At 58.9% G+C, this 19,519-nt stretch overlaps 1 protein-coding gene across 5 annotated transcripts; it reads right to left on the reverse strand.

Annotated features, from left to right (window-relative positions):
- Positions 1–584: 584 nt before the first annotated feature.
- Positions 585–19,501, reverse strand: HCN3 (hyperpolarization activated cyclic nucleotide gated potassium channel 3). 5 transcript variants are annotated; one of them, XM_034792057.1, is made up of 9 exons: positions 18,966–19,075; positions 13,981–14,167; positions 10,575–11,004; positions 10,186–10,347; positions 8,684–8,902; positions 8,132–8,278; positions 7,770–8,010; positions 5,811–5,996; positions 585–5,246 (listed from the first exon to the last, which is right to left on the reverse strand). In XM_034792057.1, the coding sequence occupies exons 3-9, from the start codon at positions 10,983–10,985 to the stop codon at positions 4,102–4,104; spliced, it is 2,511 nt and encodes an 836-aa protein (XP_034647948.1). In that variant the 5' UTR covers positions 10,986–11,004; positions 13,981–14,167; positions 18,966–19,075; the 3' UTR covers positions 585–4,101. The 5 variants fall into 5 exon arrangements, with proteins under 5 accessions (XP_034647948.1, XP_034647945.1, XP_034647944.1 ...); XM_034792054.1 differs by lacking the exon at positions 13,981–14,167 and having other exon boundaries at positions 5,832–5,996; positions 18,966–19,501; XM_034792053.1 differs by lacking the exon at positions 13,981–14,167 and having other exon boundaries at positions 18,966–19,501.
- Between the last annotated feature and the right edge of the window lie 18 nt (positions 19,502–19,519).

Below are 19,519 nucleotides of genomic sequence, written 5' to 3' on the forward strand. Positions count from 1 at the left end.
GCAGTGCCTCCTGTCTAGAACAACTGTGCTGGCCCATCAAGCCCGCAGTGAAATCTCAGAGAGAGCCCAGTCTCTGCCCCCATCTCTCTTTTTGGCCTTGCCTGCCCTCTGCTGCACAGCTTCCTGGCTCCAATGAGGGCTCGGGGGATACAGTTTTTCCCCCACGCCCATGTACAATCCCCTCCCAGGAGCTAGATTTGGATTTGCATGGGCCATTGGTCTAGAGAAGCAGCATTGTCCGTTTCATTGCAGTCTCTGGACGAGCCCAGGCACCATTACGATTTCATCAGGGTTGAAGGGTTTTGAGAATTACCCTTAACTGTCCCAGAGAGCAAGGCAGACCCTGCACTGCCAGCACCAAGGTGCCTGCCCAGGCATTGCCTGAGCAAAGGGGGCTGCCTCCTCTCTGGCTCGGTGTCACTAATAGGCACCATGACCAAAGAAGCCACTGGCAGGAGGACATCTAGAGCTGTGACTGCTGAAGAGCGGGGGCTAGGGGCTTCTCTAACCCCAGCAGCAGGTGATGGGCTGGGCAGCATTTCACTGAGCCGCAGCGGCTGTATTGACAGAGGTGCAGTTAGATGCCAGCTTGGAGTCGCTCTTTATTATTTAAATCTGTTATGTACAACGACCAAAAATTAAAAAACGCTTTTAAAGTCTCTGCAATATGAAAACTACAAGCTCTGTACATCAACTGCTGTGAGTGCAAGAGTGAAGGATCATGGTCTTTGGTGACTAGACTCGCGCACATACACACACACACACAGGGTGCTTCTACTGTGGCCTCTCCCCCTGTTGCTAATAGGGCTGGAAGTGACAGCCTCTCTCTAGGGCAGGAGCTATGTCCTGCTGCATCTAGCGCCCCCCCCCACCTCCTTGGGGTGACACAAACAGACACGGCTGCCGTGTTTGTAACCCTGCTTAGAACAAGGCCGGGCAGCACAGTGGTGCTGTGCTGGGGGTTACCCAGAGCACCGTGAACGCTGGCACTCTCAGCAGCAAGGCTGCCCAGGGTTAGCAATGACGGGGAACCTGCAGGGGAAGAGCTGCGGGGTGACACAGCTGCAGAGAGTATGGTTTCCTCTCTGGAGAGACCAGAAAGGTTCCAGACGCTGTGGAAGGAGGGCCACGGCTCTGCGGTTGCCACCTGGGCCAGCCCACACCTTGGCACTTTTCCTCTCAATGGAATCCTACCACAATTGCTACAAATGTCTCTACATTACGTAGTGTAAACAAGAAGATCCTGGAATGTTTGAATCTAAGCGACCTGACTGCAGGCCCCTCCCAGAGGAGCTGCTGGGACAGACACACAGGGCCAAGTGGAATGGGGGGAGGCAGGGACAGAGGGAAAGGACACAAGTCCATGAGAAGGCAGTGCTGAATACTCCCTCCAATACAGGCATCAAAGTGATTCCCACTGGACTGAACTCTGCCAAGGGCTGAGCTCGCCCTCCTCGTCCTGCAGTGAAGACTCTGGTCCCAACATCCCAAAATACGAATGAAGAGAAGAACTAAACAACTTACCTTTAAGAAGTATTGTACGAAAAGAACCCCTAGCCCAACACTGTGCCTAGCCATGGCTGGCCTATCACCTCTAGCACAGGTACCTACAGGGCCGAGCTCCATATTGCTGACGCTGTCAGTGCTCCCAGAGCAGGGACTACAAGATACGATTTTCCTGACTCTGGTAGTGGAAAGAAGAAGCTATACAGCACAGCGGAGTTGGGGTGGGGGACACTATTCTAACCCGAATCAGTAACACGTTTGGACCCAAAAGCAACACCGTAAGCAGAATTCAGCTGCTTAGCAGAGCCACGACTCGCACACACATTGCTAACTACTGGTTCCTGGAGAGGGGCAGCTCGGGCTGAGCCGGGAGACTCCCCGGAAATCCCAACCCTTCTGTACAGGGACGCAGAATCCTCCCCCTGGGGAGGCTACAAGTGCAGGAAGCAACATTGCTTCGAGCTGAGATCCAGGCAGTGATTGGGGCGTGACTGACGGGCCTGGGGTGGGGGAACGTGAGCATCTCCTCTGCAATCTCCCTGGAGTCACTTTAATGCTGATGAAGAGCATCTTGGACTGACTTCAAGAAACTGGGGCTGGGTCTTTAGCAAGACTTGACCATGGACAGGGGGTGGGGACCAACCCTTCCCGACACCCAACTCCCTGGGGCAGTGCTGCTCACTTAGACTAACCCCAGGCAATGGGCACCAGCCTGCAAGGTAAGAGAGAAACCCCCTGGCCCAGCTCTCAATGACCCTCCTGGGGTGCAGGAGTTAGCAGTCGAGAGCAGAGGTAGCAAAACTCTTTCCATGTCCCTTCCCACAAGAGGGGAGCAGGAAACTGTCTGGTCTGCCAAGAACATGCTCAGTGAGAAATGCACATCTCGGGGTGACACTGAGAGCCCTGAACTGCAGCCCCTGTGCTCCCTGCCTCAATACAGTGTAGGGGACAAGACCCAGACAAGGAGGCCCTTCAGTCAGGTCTCTGGGTCTGGCTGCCCCAAGGCTCCCAGAACATCCATCAGAGCCTGTCTCATAGGAATGCACATCACCTTTGGCCTCCCAGCACAGGCCCTGGGGGACCTTGGGACATTTCTATTCAGCTTTTGTATTTCCAGGCCTGGCTCCTTGCACCAAGGGGAGTTGATTAATCTTCTCCTGACAAGCCACGGATACTAGGAACAAGCACCTCAGGGAAGCCAGCACTGGGCCTATGTCCTCAGAGGCAGCCTCCTGGACCCCAGGACAGGCCAGGAGCTGTGAGGTGGAGGGAACCCACCAGCTCAAATCCAGCCCAGACAGTTACAGCCAGGACAGCTCTGGCCCACGGCCCCCTTCTGCTGGGTCGAGATCTCCCCCTTTCTACAGGGACCATCTGCCTATAAAGACCAGGTGCTCGGAGCAGTGGGGGATGAGACATGCCTGCTCCCCATGCCTCCCTTCCGCAGGGAACTGGGTTCTCTAGGGCGAGAGGCACTCGCATGAGCTCCTGCACACATTTAATCTCACCTTGTGGGAGACGGGGCGGCTGAGACGTGTTCACAAGTGGCAGTGACTTGCCAGGCCTCTGGGGGCAGAGGCCATGTGCACGAGGATCTGTGTGGCCTCTCAGACTAGACCAGTTGGGGATGAGGGGGAGAGAGGGGAGACACTTGGAGTCCTGGGGACTCGGAGGTGCCTGGGACCATGGGGTGCTGGATGGATTCATCTTGGCTTCCTGGGTCGGCCATGGCAGCCAGCGCCATGGGGCCCCCGTCGTCCTGCTCTGGGTACAGAGGCTTGGGAGCTGGAGTGAGGGGGATTCCAGTTTTCAGCAACCTTGCAATCCCCCACCTCCTCCCACTCTGCCCTCCCCCAGTGCAAAGGCCTCTCCATGGGGTCCACCCCCCCACTCTGTCCCCTGCTGTGGGTGAGGGGAAAGGCCTCACCCTGGGGCTCTGGCCCTATCCCCCACAGGGCAAAGGCTTGAACCAGGCCATTGTGGGGACACAGCTGAGGGATGGGCAAGGTGGGGGGGCTGGGAGAATTTCCTAATGGAGAAACATGAGTGGGAGGAGCCACTGAGTGCCTTCTTGACGCTACTCACCACGGTGAGGCCTATGCCCTGCAGGGCAGGGCCCGGGCCCATTGGGAGCGGGTGGAGTGAGGAATAGGGCAGGGCCCCATGGCAAGGGGACAGAGTAGGGGCAGGGTCCCATTGCAAGGTTGGTTTCCCAGGGAGAGGCAGAGTGCAGAGGGCACTGATGGAGTCAGCCCAGCCCACAGCCCTGCTGCCCCCTTGCTCTGGGGTGCAGATGGGGGCAGCCTTTTAGTGGCTTCCTGTCCTCAGTGGAGTCAGGAGAATCCCAGAGCGACCCCTGGGCAGAGCCTGTCCTGCAGCCAGGCATATGACTCTGGCAGAGTCAGTATCTGCGGTAGGTGGTCACCCCTGGCCATCTCCTCTCCTTGCCCACTCAGCCTCAGCCCTGGGTGGGGGCCTTGGGGGAGGCTGTCCCCCTTTCTCCCTGCCCCAGCCCCATGTCAAACAGCCCCAGGAGCACGGCTCTCCAGCGAGCCCACTCCTCTCCCCCCCACGCTTGGACCCAGCCCTGGGCTCTCATATGTTGGACGGGAGTTTGGGCTTCCCACTTTCCACCTCAGGGCTGAATGCCACGGAGCCCTTGCGGGAGGGGCCTGCCGCATGCCTGGGCGTAGAGACGGGAGACTGCGGGGTGGACGCTCCGCTCACGGGACGGCTGGATTGGACCAAAGATCCTGAAGGCATCTGCTGCGGGTGTGCTGGCTGGCCTGGAACCCCAGGGGGTGGCTTGGTGAGGAGTCCAGCTACCGAGGGAGATGACCTGTGAGCCAGGTTCCCCGCTGACTTTCTGCCCTGAGGGGAGGAGCTCCCGTCCACTTGCTGGGCGACTTTATTGGGCAGGGACGGCTGAGATGCTGACAGGAGCCGGACGTCCTGGGTGAGCCTCCCGATGGGTAGGCCCTGGATGCTCCTGTGCTTCACCAGCTGCTGCGGCTGCATCAGCAGCGAGATGTGGGAGCCGGTGGCTCGGGACAGGCTGTAGTGGAGAGTTCTCCCTGCTGGGAGCGCCTGCTCAGAGCTGGGGGACGGAGCCCCTGCTGGCTGCTGCAGAAGTGACGTGGAAACTGAGGTGCCTCGGGACTTGGAGAGCTGGGGTTGGGAGCCCGTCAGGGGCTGCTTTGCTATCGCCAGGGGCTCTCCCTTCTGCACCAGCCTTGGCTGTGGCAGTCCCACGTGGCCAGCTTTCTGACCCCCACTTTCCAGAGGCGACTGGGACTGGACCATGGGGGATGAAGGGGAGTTGGCTGCAGGCGTCTGCAGGTGGGACTGTACGCCGGACTGGGAGCTCACCGAGGAGGGCCGGGAGCCCCCCAGGCTGGGCTGGGACCTGCGCACTTGCCTGGTGAGCAGGGTGGCCTCAGGTGAGAGTGGGCTGGAGATGGAGGAGGGGGGCAGGAAGATGTGGGCCTGCAGGCTCTGCTGGTGAGTCAAGGCAATGGCCACGTTGGTGGTGGCAGCTGCCGTTTGCAGTGGCGCATGCACCAGGGGCTCCCAGATCACTGGCTTGCCACTCAGCTCCCGGCCCACCGCCATCTGCTGCAGGTCCTGGATGTTGTGGGCCATGTCCCGGTCGTGCTTGACAATCTGCTGGATCATCTCGTTGTTCATGGCCCCCGAGCTGTGCTCTGCTCGCTTGCGCAGGAGGATGGAGTTCTTCTTACCTGAGGGGCAGAGAGAAAAGACAGGGTCACCAACACCTGCCTGAGCTGTGCCCCAGGGCCAGGGGCACCACGGGAGTAGCAGGCAGATATGAGCGTCTCCACCGCCTTACAGACAGGGAGGGTGAGGAGCGGGGGATAGAACCCAGGAGTCCGGGCTCCCTGCTCCTACCATGGGGTTACGTGACACTAGCCGTTTTCTTGGCTGAGTATCTACAGCTGTGTGAGAAGGGTGTAGGCCTGGCACCCTTTGTCCCCTGGGCCAGCAGCTAGTCAGGTCGGCCCTCACTAGTGAGGAGTGCAAGGGGGAGGCAGTGGGACGCTGAGCTTGGGAGAGGTAACTTACAGACCCTCCTTGTGAACAAAAGCGATGCCATATAGCAGCTCCCCTTACCACCTCCTGGGGAGAGGGAGGGAATCCCAGAGCAGGCGCCTCAGCCCAGCCCCGAAGTCGGCAGGGAAAGAAATGCCCCTGACGTTAGGGGCCCAAGGACAGGGGAAGGGGGTCGGGGAGCAGGGGGTATCTGCCTGGGAGCAAGGAGATTCGTGGGGGTGGCTGGCATGCACCTGGGGCGGGCGCTCCCTCACCGATGCGGTCCAGGCGGTCCATGGCCACGGTCTCGAAGGCCCTACGCATCATGGGGTGCTCCTCCAGCACCTCATTGAAGTTATCCACTGAGAGTGAGTAGAGGCGGCAGTAGGTGTCAGCCCGGACGCTGGCCGTGCGCCTCCCCCGCGTCAGCAGGCAGATCTCTGTGGGGACACAGAGCTCGGCATCATGGCCATGGCCACCTCCCTGCTGGCACCGACCCCTCAGCCAGAGAAGGGGAGACTGTTACCTTGTCTAGTGCCTCTTATGTTACAGGAGCTTGTGAGCTGAACGAAATTGAAGCACAAAGTTGGGAAGGGTCCGATCCCAGGCAACGCAACAGCCACTCACAGAGTCAGGAACAGAACCCAGGAGTCCTGTCCAGTATGGCCACACCTTGCTCTAACCCTAGACACCGCTCCTTCTCCCTCCCATAGCTGGAGAGAAAACCCAGGAGTCCTGGCTCCCAGCCCCTCCTTCTCCCCCACTGCCTTCCCAGAGCTGGAGAGAGAACCCAGGAGTCCTGGCTCCCAGCCCCTCCAGTTCAAACCATTGGACAAGACTCCCTCCTCAGCATGAGCAGTAGATTACGAAGTATTTTAACTCGAAGAAGCCTTAGATTGTAGGGTGAGGGGCACCTTAGTAAACCCGGGTGGGTGGGTGGAGCCTAAGTTAGGGGCATGAAGGGGTGGGCACAGGAGTACAACAGCTGGGGCTAGGATTCTCCTGTGACATTCTGTACCTTGGGGGAGTGCCCTGTACCCCCATTTATATATGACTGTGAACTTGCATATAAAACAGGCTGTGTGAGGTATCAGGAGAAAGATTATGATCTACTGAAAGTCATTTTTCTACCATATATGTAGATCATTAATGCATATGAAGTTATGAGAATTGTGTTGTATGGTTGTCACTAAAACAGGCTGTAAGTTGGGGAATCAGCCAGGTATTAGCCCCCCACCCTCAGAGTCAACAGCAGGAAAGTAACCAACACCCGGGCAGGGTGTCAAACAATCCATCAACAGCCATTGTCCAGCAAGGAGCTACAATGCAATGACTCACCTGCATGGGGCCACACCAGGGGAATTGCTCAACCTTGCCTGGGGACTCAGCAATGCCCCCAGCTATGCCTGGACTTGTGTTCTCCAAGCCCATGGACTAAGGGTATAAAACAGACACAGTGGACCCATGCTTGGCCTTTCTCCTGCCCCCACCTATGCTGCAAACAACAGGGACACTGAAGATTTAAGACTCCAACAGAGGACTCTGGCCCATGAACGGCAATATCCAGTGGGGTGAGAAAAACTGCTTAATCTAGATGTTGCCCAGGCTAATAGGGTTCAGAGTTTAGACTGCGTGCTTATATTTTGTTTTATTTTGGTAACTAACTCTGACTTTTTGTCCATCACTTAATACCACTTAAAATCTATCTTTTGTAGACAATAAATTTATTTTACTGTTTATCTTTACCAGTGAGTTTGTATGAAGTGTGTGGTATAACTGCTCAGGTTTGCAAAGGCTGGTGTATATCCACTTTCCATTGATGAAGTGGTGAACCAATTAATAAATCTGCATTGCTTGTCTTGAGCCGTGCAAGACGGTATATTCCTGAGGCACAGTGCTGGGAGCTGGGGGGATTCGGCTGGTGTCTTTCCCTGTCTGACTCATGAGTGGCTCTGGGAGCATTCATGCAATCTAGCTGGGTGTGGGACTCCACATGCAGCTGTGCTGAGTGATCACAGCATCTGGAGGGGTTGCGGCTGGTCACTAGCCAGGCATTGTGAGAGACACCCAGGCTGGAGAGAGTTAAGGGGGTACAGCGGTCCCACACTTCCAGGCTGCACCCCGGGGATCCCATCACATCTCCATCCCACAGACACCCCCTCCCATCTGGGGAGCTGCATGGCCGTTTCCTTCCTCTCCCGGCCCAGTCTCACCCCCGAAGTAGGAGCCATCGGACAGCTTGGTCTCCTTGTTGCCCTTGGTGAGGATGCTGACCACGCCGTGCTGGATGAAGTACATCTTCTTGCCCACGGTGCCCTCGCGGATGATGAAGTCCCCAGGCTGGAAGACCTCGAAGCGCAGCTTGGTCAGCGTGGCCGTCACAAAGTTGGGGTCGGCGCTGGCAAACAGCGGCATGTTGGCCACCAGGTTCCGGCAGTTAAAGTTGATGATTTCCTGGGAGGAGGGCAGCAAAGAGGGTCACTTGGAAGCAATATACCCCTCCGAGAGCAGCAACCCGCCAGCGATCACCCCCAGAGGGGGCAGCGGGGCTGGCCCTGGCTCCAGAACTCCCTACCTCTTTGAGAGGCTCACTCAGCTCCCCCAGGATGTTCTCCTCATCAAACATCTTGCCCTGGTAGCGGTGCTCATAGTACTCATGGATCCGCTGGCGCGTGTCCCCGGGCAGCTTGTGGAACGACATGTACTGCTCCACCTGCTTGTACTGGAGGGACAGACAGAAACGCTCATGCCAGGGCTGGAAACACCCAGATGGGAAGGGCAGGGGCTCCATAGGTCGGTGGGAGGGGGCCCACGCCTGCGGCCTGAGCCCCAGGGCAAGAGTGAAGAGTGCAGTGTGGTGCCAGACAGCCTCTGCAGGCCTGGAACCAGGCAGCCCTGGGCCAGGTGTGCCGACGCGGGATAGAACCAGGGGAGAAGCTGGCAAGGAGCGGCACAGGTCAGGCAGTGTTTAGTGACACAAGTATCTGTTCATTCCCAGCTCATACCCAGGCCCTATCTCCCCCACACCAGCCCATCACCTCCCCTGCTTGCCTCAAGTCCTGCCCCTTACCACCCTGCCTGAGCTTTGGGGCCTGCTTCACTCCCCCAAGCCCTGCAGGGCACTCACCTTCTCCTGGTACTGCCGGCGGGAGGAGTCCAGCGACTGGATGAGGGCAGTGGCGTGGCCAATGAACATGGCGTAGCAGGTGGCACCCACAATCATGCTGAGCATGGTGAGCCAGACGTCGGTCATCCCCTCCGGAGCTTGCTGGCCGTACCCAATGCAGAGCATGTGGCTCATGGCCTTAAACAAGGCATGGGAGTACTGCTTCCCCCAGGAGTCGTTCTGCAGACAGGAGGGCACCTGAGCAGGCTGTGGCCGGTTAACTCCTGCCATTGCAGCCAGGGATTTCTTTGAATACGCAGCCGCTCTGTGTCTCCCATGGGGGGAGGGGGCAGAATGTGAACTCCCAGCCAGCAGGGGAGCACGTCTGTGGCCTCACCCCTCGGGGCAGGGCCCCATTCCCCAGGGGCAGCGGCTTCTGGGCTGATCTAAGGACCAGAGGCTTCGCCCCCAGCCCAGCTCCCAGGGAGACAGCAGGAACCGCTCCTGCCTGCTGTCACTTGGCAGCTGGTGGGAGGGATTTCCCTTGCTTGTCGGATTTAATTAGCGGCAGAGATGTGCTGCAGCAGGGACACGCCCAGATTGAGAGATTCCCCTGTCTGACTGATGGCTGCAGGGCTGCAATCAGACTCCATCAGCCCCCAGCTGGACAGCACACGTGTGCATGTGTAATTAGCACAGGTGTAAGAGTGTGCACCTGGGGGGGTGTAAGAGTGTGTGTGTAGCAGCGTGTGTGCCAGGGGACGCTCCCAGCCTGGAACATGCCCGATGGTCTGGTCCGTGAGGTCTCCCAGGCTGGAGCCATCAGCATAAGGTTTATTTATCACCTGCCTGTCCCTTTATAAACACTAAGCCCTCCCCCACCCCGTGCACATGCCACGATCCCCATTACACAGACTGCAGCCCCAGTCTCTCAATCAGGAGATCAACCCCCCCAAAGGCAGTTCTCCTGTTAGCCCTGCAGGGCCAGCCTGGCTTGGGGATGGGGCAGGGAGATCGAATTCTGCCCTCATTGACCCCATGCAGCCCCTGGCCGCTGAGCAGGGTGGGAGGGGACCTTCCAGCACAGTCATTGTTAACAGAGTGACACAGTGTGCGTGTCACAGTGGAGCCCGGGACTTTGCACGGAGCCCATGGCCCTGGACAGGGATTCCCCCCATTGTTCCCCAGCCAGCCTGTTCCTGGGCACAGCTCCTCCGGGAGCCCCCAGGAACACAGCTCTGTTGCGGCAGTCTGGGGTGGGGGATGGTTTTAAACAATTGCCTTGTAAAATAAAGGATTTGCTCCTTATGTCCCATGATGGGCACAGGGCAGCGGATGGCACTGCTCCGCCTCGGGGGGCTCTTAGACCAGAATGGGTGACAGATGCTGAGGAGAGCAGAGCCCGCAAGGAAGGGACAGGCTGGAGCCCGACAGCCCCACCCCAGTGGGCAGCAAATTCAGGGCTACACGAAGATCCTGGGGATCTCCGGCTCCAGTGCAGACGAGCCGGGCGGGGCACTCACCACCAGGTGATTGATGGAGACCCAGCAGTCCTCAGGGAAATCCTGCAGCATGGGCACCAGGAACTGCAGGCAGCCGTCCCAGTGGCACAGCAGCAGCATCATGCCAATGAGGTTAACGATCCGCACCACGGCGCTGGCCAGGTCGTAGGTCATGTGGAAAATCTGAGCAAGGGCACAAGACGGGAGGAAGACTGTGAAAAGCCAGCTCCCTCCTCCAGGTACCCGCAGGGGAGGACCCCAAAGGCCCCTGAACCCCCCACAAAAGCTCCTTAAGCCTCGCAGCCACAGGTCCCCAAGATGCCCCTCCCCCGGCCAGGGGCTCTGAACCTCCCCCTTGATCCAGGCAGGGATCCCCCCAAACGACCCCCTCCTCCCCCCGGCAGTCCCACCTCCTCCCACTGGTGAATGTAGCGGATGAGGCGGGACAGCCGTAGGAGACGCAGCAGGCTGAGGATCTTGGTGAAGCGCACGATGCGCAGGGCCCGCGCTGTCTTGTAGACGTCGGAGTCCACCTGAGTCTCCAGGTCGACGACGAGGAAGATGTAATCCACGGGGATGGAGGAGATGAAATCGACCAGGAACCAGCTCTTCAGGTACTTCATCTTGATGGTGTGCGGGTCCAGGATGATCTCCGTGTTGTCCTCCACCACGATGCCCGTGCGGAAGTTCAACACCAGGTCGGCCAGGAAGAAGGTGTCTGAGAGCACGTTGAAGACAATCCAAGGTGGTGTGTTCTCATCCTTGAAAAAAGTGATGCCTACGGGCAGGATGATCAGGTTCCCCACCATCAGCAGCAGCATGATGAGGTCCCAGTAAAACCTGCAGGAGGAATGGAGAGCGGGCACAAAGCAGGGGACAGAGGAGCAGGGGAACAAGAAAGGAGGAAAGGAGACGGGGAACGGAGCCAGGAAAGGAGGAAGGAAGGGAGAGAATGAAAACCTCCTTCTAGTAGCTAAACCTGCATGAGAAATTGGATCAGTTTAAACTGGAGAGGGTTCAAAGAAGACCCCTGAGACTGATGAAAGGGCTGGAAAACCTGCCTTACAGTGACAGAGCTCCATGTATTTAGAGAGAAGTTTAAGGGATGATTTTTCTCACTGTCTGTAAGTACCTTCCTGGGGAACAAGATATTTGATCACGGGCTCTTCAGTCTAGCAGACAAAAATCTAACACGAGCCAACAGCTGGGAAGTTGAAACAAGACATATTCAGACCGGAAATAAAGTGCAAATGTTTAAGAGTGAGAGTAATTAACCATTGGGACAATTTATCTAGAGCTGTGGGGGATTCTCCAGCACCAGAAATACTGAAATCAAAAAGACGGGCTGTAGATCCAACAGGAACCGATTCAGGGAAGTCCCATGGCCTGCGTGACACAGGATGTCAGACTTGCTGATCAGCAAGGTCCCTTCTGGCCTTGGACTCTATAAACCCTCTGGAGATTGCGTGTACCTGCCCCAAACAGATACACGGCCAGGATGTGCATGCATGGACATGGACACGCACCCTCCTCCCCAGATCCCAAACAGATACACGGCCAGGATGTGCACACGCACACACCTCCCCATTTGTCTCTCCACCTGGGAGAGCTGAGAGCCTGCAGCTCGCCAGCCATCTGCGGGGGCAACAACACACCAGGCCAGACAGCTCGACTCCCAACTTTGTGCCCCCAAACAACCAGAGAGCCGTAGTACGAGAGCACGGAGGTGCTGAGTCTGCACCCAGCCCGAGATCCCAAAGGGAAAGGAATTAGCACAGTGGCAGGGAAGGAGAGAGAGGAGGAGGCTCCAGCTGGCTATGAAAGGAGCCGGGGAGCTGCTGAGGCAGCAAGGGATAGGATGGCTGGGCCTGGTCGTACGAGCTGTGGAGGGGAAAGTTCTTGCCCCGACAGTGGGGAGATGCATGAAGGCAGAAGACAGCCGAAGATCAGTGAGAAGAGAACAGAGACCCAGCATCTGAGGGGTTCTGTAACAGCACTGGCTGCCTGCCAAGTGTATCTGGTGGCCTGGGGTGGCTCTGTGGCACCCTGCCTCAGTTTCCCTTTCATTCAGTAACTCCACAAGAAGTATATCTCCTTCACCACCCCCACCATGGGGGCTGGCCTCCCTCTCCACCTGGCGTCTTGCCCTGCTCTTTATCGCCACAGGAGCTCCCAGGCCTTTTCCATCCGCTTACAGCAGCCATGTGGGCCTCCAGGCCCAAACCCTTCCCCCTGCTCATCACAGTCTCTGCCCCAGCGTCCTCACCCATCTCCTGCCTCCCTCCCTTCACAGAAATCAGGTCTGTATCGAGCCTGGCTGTCCTTGGTGCAGCTGTTAACGAGGAACAGGTGTGCCAGATCCGTTCCCTAGCCCTGGGCTAGGCTCTGAAAACAGCGAGGGCGATTCTGACCCAGAAGGGAGAGGGCGGAGTGGGGAGGGGAGAGGAGGTGGTAACCTCGTTGTGCCCATGCTGCTGACCTGGGCTTGGCAAGCCTGGCAGAAGAGAGTTGCACTAGTCCCGGTGAGAGGGGCTGAAGGCCCGGGGGAAGGAGTCCAGGAGAGGAGAGGCGAGGCCTGGGGAAGTGTTGCCGAGATGGTGATGGCCAGTTCTGCTGGCGAAGAAGGAGGAGGAGGAGAGCTCGGGTTCAAGGATGATGCTTGGGCTATGGAGAGTGGGGGCCTTATGGAGAGCCCCTGCGGAAACCAACTCTTTCCCCTAGGGAGGGTGCCAGGCTGAGCCCTGCCAGCCCAGGGAGAGGAGATCCCTCCCGTGGATGAGGAGGCAGGGTATGGAGACCCTCCCTGATGGTGCTTTACCCAACAGCATGGAGTAAAGAGATCACACCTCTCAGCGAACCCTTGCAAACCTTCCCTCCTGGCACTTCGGGCACCCACCAGACAGGCGGATCAGGGTCACGGATGGGCATACTGAGCCCAGAGGGGGGACGGGACTTGCACCCAGGGAAGCAGTGTCAGAGCTGGGGTTGGAGCTCAGATGATGGACTCTGTTCCTGTCTGCCCAGGATCACAGGGTTGGAACTCAAGGCACAAACTTCCCTCTCCCCCAGGAGGGAGCTCAAGGGTGTAGCTGGGGGTGCGGGATAAAAGAGCCCCCACGGGGTTCCGCTTCTGCACTTCAGGGCAATCTGCTTTTGCTGAAATGCCCAGGCACAAGTGGCCAAGCACGGAGGGTCCCAGGTTCTTTCCTCCCCGGGAACTCAGGCTCTGGTCCTCCAGAGTGCCCCGAGCATTGGTGGGGGCGGGGGCTCTGCGTCTCCCCACCGGCACCTGGTTCCTTATCACTGCCCACGGGGGCTTACAGGGTTTAGAATAAGCTCTCTGGTTACACAAGCAGGATGGGAGGGGCAGGGCTCTGGGTTGCCAAAGCCTGGCTCATGGTCAGAGCCATGAAGAGGCCAGGGTACTGAGCACAGTGCGGCCATGCAGGCAGAGATGGGGGCTGAGGGCTAAAGGAGACGCACCTTCCTGCCGTCCCTCTGTTGGGCTGAGGGGTGTCTGCAGCCAGCGCCCTCCCCGCTGCACAAGCCACAGGACCAAAGAGCCGCACTCGTTGGGAGAGTGACGCCCCTTGCTGCGTCCCACCCAGGCCTGGGCACGGCGCTCCTCGGGTGCCAGAGGGAGTGCTCTGCACTGGGCAGAGGGGAGCCCCTCTATATCCTAGAGCACCAATTTTATGCCCGGACATCTTGGGCTGTGCTCTGGATTTCGGAGAGGGGAGGTTCCTGCAATTCTCAGCCTGTTTTTTCCCCTGCTGGTCTCGCCTCCCGCCATGTGCTACAGCCCCACTAACTCACCTTGGAAATGTGGCGCCGGTGCCAGATGAATTCACTCTGCAAAGCCAAGCTCTTGGGGAAGAGACTAGAATCCAGGCCTCTGCAGGCAGATGGATGCATCAGGCTTTGCAGGCTGTGACCTCCACAGGGGGCCGGCCTGGCTTAACGGGTTCCTGCCCTGACCTTCCCCAGGGCCTTGGCTTCAGCCCTTAGGAAAAATATTTAAAACCAGGTATAAGAAGATGCTGCCTCTTCCAGTGAATCTCTCAGGTGGAGCTCTGAGCCACTATGGGGAAAGGCCAGCATCAGCAGAGGAGAAGAGAAGTCTGGGTACCGCGCTGGGCCTCAGGAGACCCCAGCTCTGCCACTGATCTGCAGGGTGGCTTTGGTCAGGGCCTCTGTTTTTCTTTCCAGCCTGTGTGTGTCGGGTCCATTCAGACTGCAGGGGCTCTGGAACAGGGACAGTCTCTCACTGGGCAGCGCCTGGCACAATGGGGCCATGATCTCGGTTATGGTCTTTAGGCGCCACCACAGCACCAACCAACCAGGCAGGAGTGCCACCTTTGCAGTTCCAGAGCCAGGCTTGGAATATTGCTGGGATCCAGGCAAAGGCTCTGAGAGGATCTCAAGGTAACTTTGGTTCGAACAAGTCTTTTATTGATGAGGAACAAGCAGCAGCAAGTGGCGGGAGTATAGGGGGACAGGCTCTAAACCTCAGCCCCGGGCAGGCAGAGCCCTGCTCCTGAGTGTGCGGCTTCGAATCCTGCTGCTAGTTTATTCAGTTCAGTTCCTGGCTGCTGCCACCTGCATGCCTCCCCAAAGCCGTTTCTTCCCCAGAAAGTCAGGGAGTCTGTGACAGAAACCGTCTCGCAGGCAGTCCCTGTCAACGTGGCTGGGACTCCAGATCCCTCCAGCCACGTCCTGCCCCCACTGGGCTGGTCTCCAGTGGCGTGAGCATCCTCCCACTATTGCTCTTATTCAGCTCTTGGGCGGTGCGCTGGTGTGGGGTCCCCGCTGCGAGACGGGGCATGTGCTGAGAACATGCTGCTTCTAGAAGGTTCCGTCAACACCCTAGCCTCGGGGAAGGTGCAGAACAAGACTGGCTAGTAGCCAGGGGCTAACACAGTGAGAGAGCTTCACTCCTCCACTGGCAGAGCCCTTCGCCAGTGCCCCTTGCACTTCTCTCTTCTTCCTCTGCCCTGACATGCTCTGGCTCCCCCACCTGAATGCCCGAGAGTAGCTGGCTGTGTGATTTCACCCCACACAACGGCTGCCTCTCAGACACCGAGGGGATTTCTCTGTGGGGCAACCGTGTCCTACGTCACCGCCACGTTCAGAACCGGGGGGAAAGAAAAGAACCAAAACTAGCTCCTCCATGAGACAGACACCAGGAGGGAAGTGGAGAGAGAGAGAGAGATTAATCCCCCAGAGACACCGCCAGACGGCCCATCCACCCCACTCCTCTCTTTGACAGTGGCCAGATGCTTCAAAGGAATGGGGAAGAACCCCCCCAATAGACTCTTGTAGGGGTTGGATTACACCCTAAAATTCTCTCTCTCTAAACACACTCAAGTGGGGCCATGGATGTTCTCATTCTCCCAGTCACAGGTACACACAGACCCGGACCCCCTCCGTCACACAGACCCGGACCCCCATGACAGACACTGAGTAATGGAGGAGTCCACAATCATTCACAGGAAGAAATCAAGGGCAGTTTTGCTCCTTCCTCGCAGGCCCATGTGGCTCCTTTCCCCATCTCTCTGCTGTAACCTGGGCAGCTCACACTCCAGCTCTCCCTGTGACCCAGCAGAATAGTGACCGCTGTCTGTATGGGCTTGAGGTGTCTCTGTTCCTACAGCCAAGAATAGTTTCAAGTAACAAATTAAAGACAGAGACAGAGAGCTCCCCCAGTGTCTGGGATGCACAGAGGCAAAAGCCAACTCAGTTCACTGTCAGCCTAGCCTCCTAATGTGGGCACCTAAAAAGGCGCTCTGCAGGGAGAGATGGGCTTTGGAGAGCTGAGAATGGTGAGGCCCCACATTTCCATAACAGCAGAAACCAACAGCCAGAAGCTGAGGATTAGCGCTGGTCACTAATGCCTCTCTGGGGGCCACGCTGTATGCTGGGTTAACCCTTTCCAAGCCACGACTCTGGGGACTCTCCAGCAGCAGTCAAGAGCTTTCCTACTGATTAGTACTTTGCTAGGAGTGCCAGCCCAGAAGGACGCTGGCTATGAAGGGGTTAATATCATCTGCCCCAGCTCATTGGCCCCTGACAAATGCCATGCACAAGCTCACCCAGCTAACCCAGTCCCCTCCTGCTGACTGCCCAAACCCACCTGGAGCCTCTTGTCTCGGATTTACTTTGTAAGCTCTTTAGGGCGAAGCCTGTCTTTTATTCTATGCCGGGCAGCGCCCAGCACAGCAAGGCCCTGATCTTGATTGGTCTCGGTTGCTACCATAATGCGGATAATAAACAACATCAGCGTAATCCAGCCTGGACAGCTACCTACCAGCCCCCCTGCTTGTCACCCTGTCACCTTCACCAGGCAGAGCTGCAGGGGGCAGGACTTCACAGGGGCTGCAGCTTGTGAACCTGGGGCCTTCTCACTTACGCTGAGTCCCTTACAGGGGGTGCAGATGTAACACATAGCGGCTTTACAGCCCTTCGCACTCTGCTGGAGCAATGTAAAGGGTCCCTGAGAATCAGGGCCTCCGGGCACTGTCTGGCTCTGCAGGGGGACCTCTGGTTACACCTACACGTGAGCACGGCTCAGGTGCTAGTCTTGTGCTGGGTCACAGTGACCACAGCATAATTTTCCACTAGAAATTAACGTCTTGCAGTTTCAACCCCCATAGAGAAAGCCCATCCTATGTGACTCAACATCCCTGTGACATCCAATTCCTTCCCACCACGTAGACATCCCAGTAACACCCTGGAGATCCCAGGGACATAGTGTGCCTGGACCTGCCATTACAAGGCCTACCTTCTTGCCACACACCCTGCGCTAAATGGTCACATTGCCCTTCCCAGCACATCTCCACCACCGGCCTGCACAGCCAGAGCCCTTCCTGCTGAGGGAGGGCTCTGCCGGCACCCCTTCGCAAGAGCTGGGACAGGAATTAATCTCCTTGGATGTGCTGTGTCTCCTCAGTACATTCACAAATTAAAAACAGCTCCTAGTCCACTGGCAAGAGAGAAGCGCTACTCAGAGGCAGACAGAAGGATCTGTCTTCCTCTGTTGGGGATGCCCCGGTGCCTGGGGAATGAGGTCGGTTCGGCCCAGATACCTAGAAGCTCTCCCCTGTCCATACACGAAGCACTGCCAGGCTCAGACAGATGCACGAGTGAGCTGTGGGGGGGGAGATTGCTGGGCAGCAGAAGCACATCCCGGTCAGTACCCTGGCCTCTGTGCGTGTTACTTTTAGCCCCTGCCTTATTGGAGAGTAGTGGCAAGAGGGGAGGACTAACCATGTGCTGGGCAGAGCCCCTTCCCTGGAAAGTCAGGGACAGGAATCCTTCCAAAGAGAAGGGGCAGGGGGTGAATTTTGGGCAGCAGGGGAGTTTCTGATTCTGGTGATCAGCTGGCCTCCCAGGGTCACTCCGGGCCTGCTTGAAAGGGGTCCCCAAGAAGAATAGGGGTAAATCCCAGTGGTCCAGCGATGCTGGGGAGTTTGGGTGCAGGGAAGGCTGATGACAGTGAGGAGTTGGGAATAGAAACTTCCTGTACAGCAAAGTGAACAGAACTGGATTTGTATCCTGTTGGTTCTTAGTCTCCGACTCCCCTACAGCTCCCAGCTGCTGCCCTGCTCTCACCTGGAGGTAAAGGGGCCCTGGTGACAAGACTGAGCTCCCTGACTGGTCTGGGGAGGAGGGACCTGACTCCCCCCAGTCCCTGGTGCCTGGCTTGCAGGAACAGCACAAGCTGCTGAGGAAGGGCCCCTCCAGGTTCCTGGGGAGCAGAGTCGTCCCCCCCCCCAACTTACTGCCAGGACATCCCTGGGATGTCCCCCCATGGCCTCCTACCAGCGCTGTAGGACTCAGGTGCCTCTAGCCTGGTGAGAGGACCCTGGCATCCGGGCCAGCCCCACCTCACCTCCCCCACGAAACGGGGCTGGGGCTGCAGGCCCCAGGGAGCAGCCATTGGAGTAGCAGAGGGTATGGGCCATGGGGGCCAGGGAGGACAGACCGCAGCACCCTCACTCCACTGAGACCTCAGCCTCCGAGCCACCGGGACCCACCCCCGGCGCTGAGCAGGGCCCGCCTCAAGAGGGGAAGGCCAGGCTTAGCCTGTGGCCTCACGCTCAGTACCCAGGACAACGCCAGCCCAAGGCCTGCAGGAAGGTGGACGTGGGGGAGGGAGGGCTGGGCAGGGATACAGGCAACCTGACCGCCCTGTGTACCAGCTGGAGGATGGGGGCTTGGCTGGAGGATGGGGTCAGGAGGGGCAAGGGCCCCTCTCACCTGAAGTCATTGAAGGGGTGGATGGGAAGGGGTAGGGCCTGGCTGGGTGGACAGGAATGGCTGGTTAGGCTGGGCGTGGACGGAGATAGGGGAAGGGGAGGGCTGGGTGACTGGGGGCGGGGAGTGGCCAGCTAGGGAGGATAGGGGAAGGGCAGCTAGCAGGTGGGTCCTTAGCAGGTTCCAGGGCCCCTCTCACCTGAAGTCGCTGTAGGGGTGGATGGGGAGGGGTAGGGCCTGGCTGGGTGGCAGGAGGTGGCCGGCCAGGGAGGATGGGGGCAGGGGGAGGCCGGCCAGGGAGGATGAGGGCAGGGGGTGGCCGGCCAGGGAGGATGAGGGCAGGGGGCGAGCAGGCAGGTCCCGCAGGAGGTGCCAGGGCCCCCTCACCTGAAGTCGCTGTAGGGGTGGATGGGGAGGGGTAGGGCCTGGCTGGGCGGCAGGGGGTGGCCGGCCAGGGAGGATGGGGGCAGGGGGTGGCCGGCCAGGGAGGATGGGGGCAGTGGGCGAGCAGGCAGGTCCCTCGGGAGGTGCCAGGGCCCCCTCACCTGAAGTCGCTGTAGGGGTGGATGATCCAGGACCCGGCCGATTTCACCCGCTGCTGCTCCAGCTCCACCGCCTTGTGGCTGCCAAACATGCGCAGCGAGAACTTGTTGACCGCGGGCTGCAGCATGGCCCCGAGCTGGCGCTGCACGAAGGTGCCGGCTAGCGCGGCGGGGTCCTCGGCGTCCGACAGGATTTGCTCCGCCGCCTCCGCCTTGCCGGCCCCGGGCTGCGAGGCGGGCGCCTCCGCCGGGGTTACTGCGCTGGGCGGCTGGCCTGGCCCAGAGCCCACGCTACCCTCGGGGCGCCCGGGGGCCGCCCCGTCCAGCGCCTGGGGCTTGTCCCGCGGGTCGGCGCCCTGCGCCCTGTCCCGGGGCTCCGTGCCCGGCGCTGCCTCCATCCTGCCGGGGAAGCGCCCTGCTCAGGTTCCCTTCAAACGCCCTTGCCCGGGCGCCCGGCCCGGCTCCCCTGGGCACATGCTCGCCGCAGCCAGAGCCGGCGGGTGGGAGGCGCGGGCGGAGGCGGCCGCGGGTCCGGGCTCCGCCGGGGGCGCGGCTGG

Source organism: Trachemys scripta, chromosome 16, assembly GCF_013100865.1.
Source record: "Trachemys scripta elegans isolate TJP31775 chromosome 16, CAS_Tse_1.0, whole genome shotgun sequence".
Taxonomy (NCBI): domain Eukaryota; kingdom Metazoa; phylum Chordata; order Testudines; family Emydidae; genus Trachemys; species Trachemys scripta.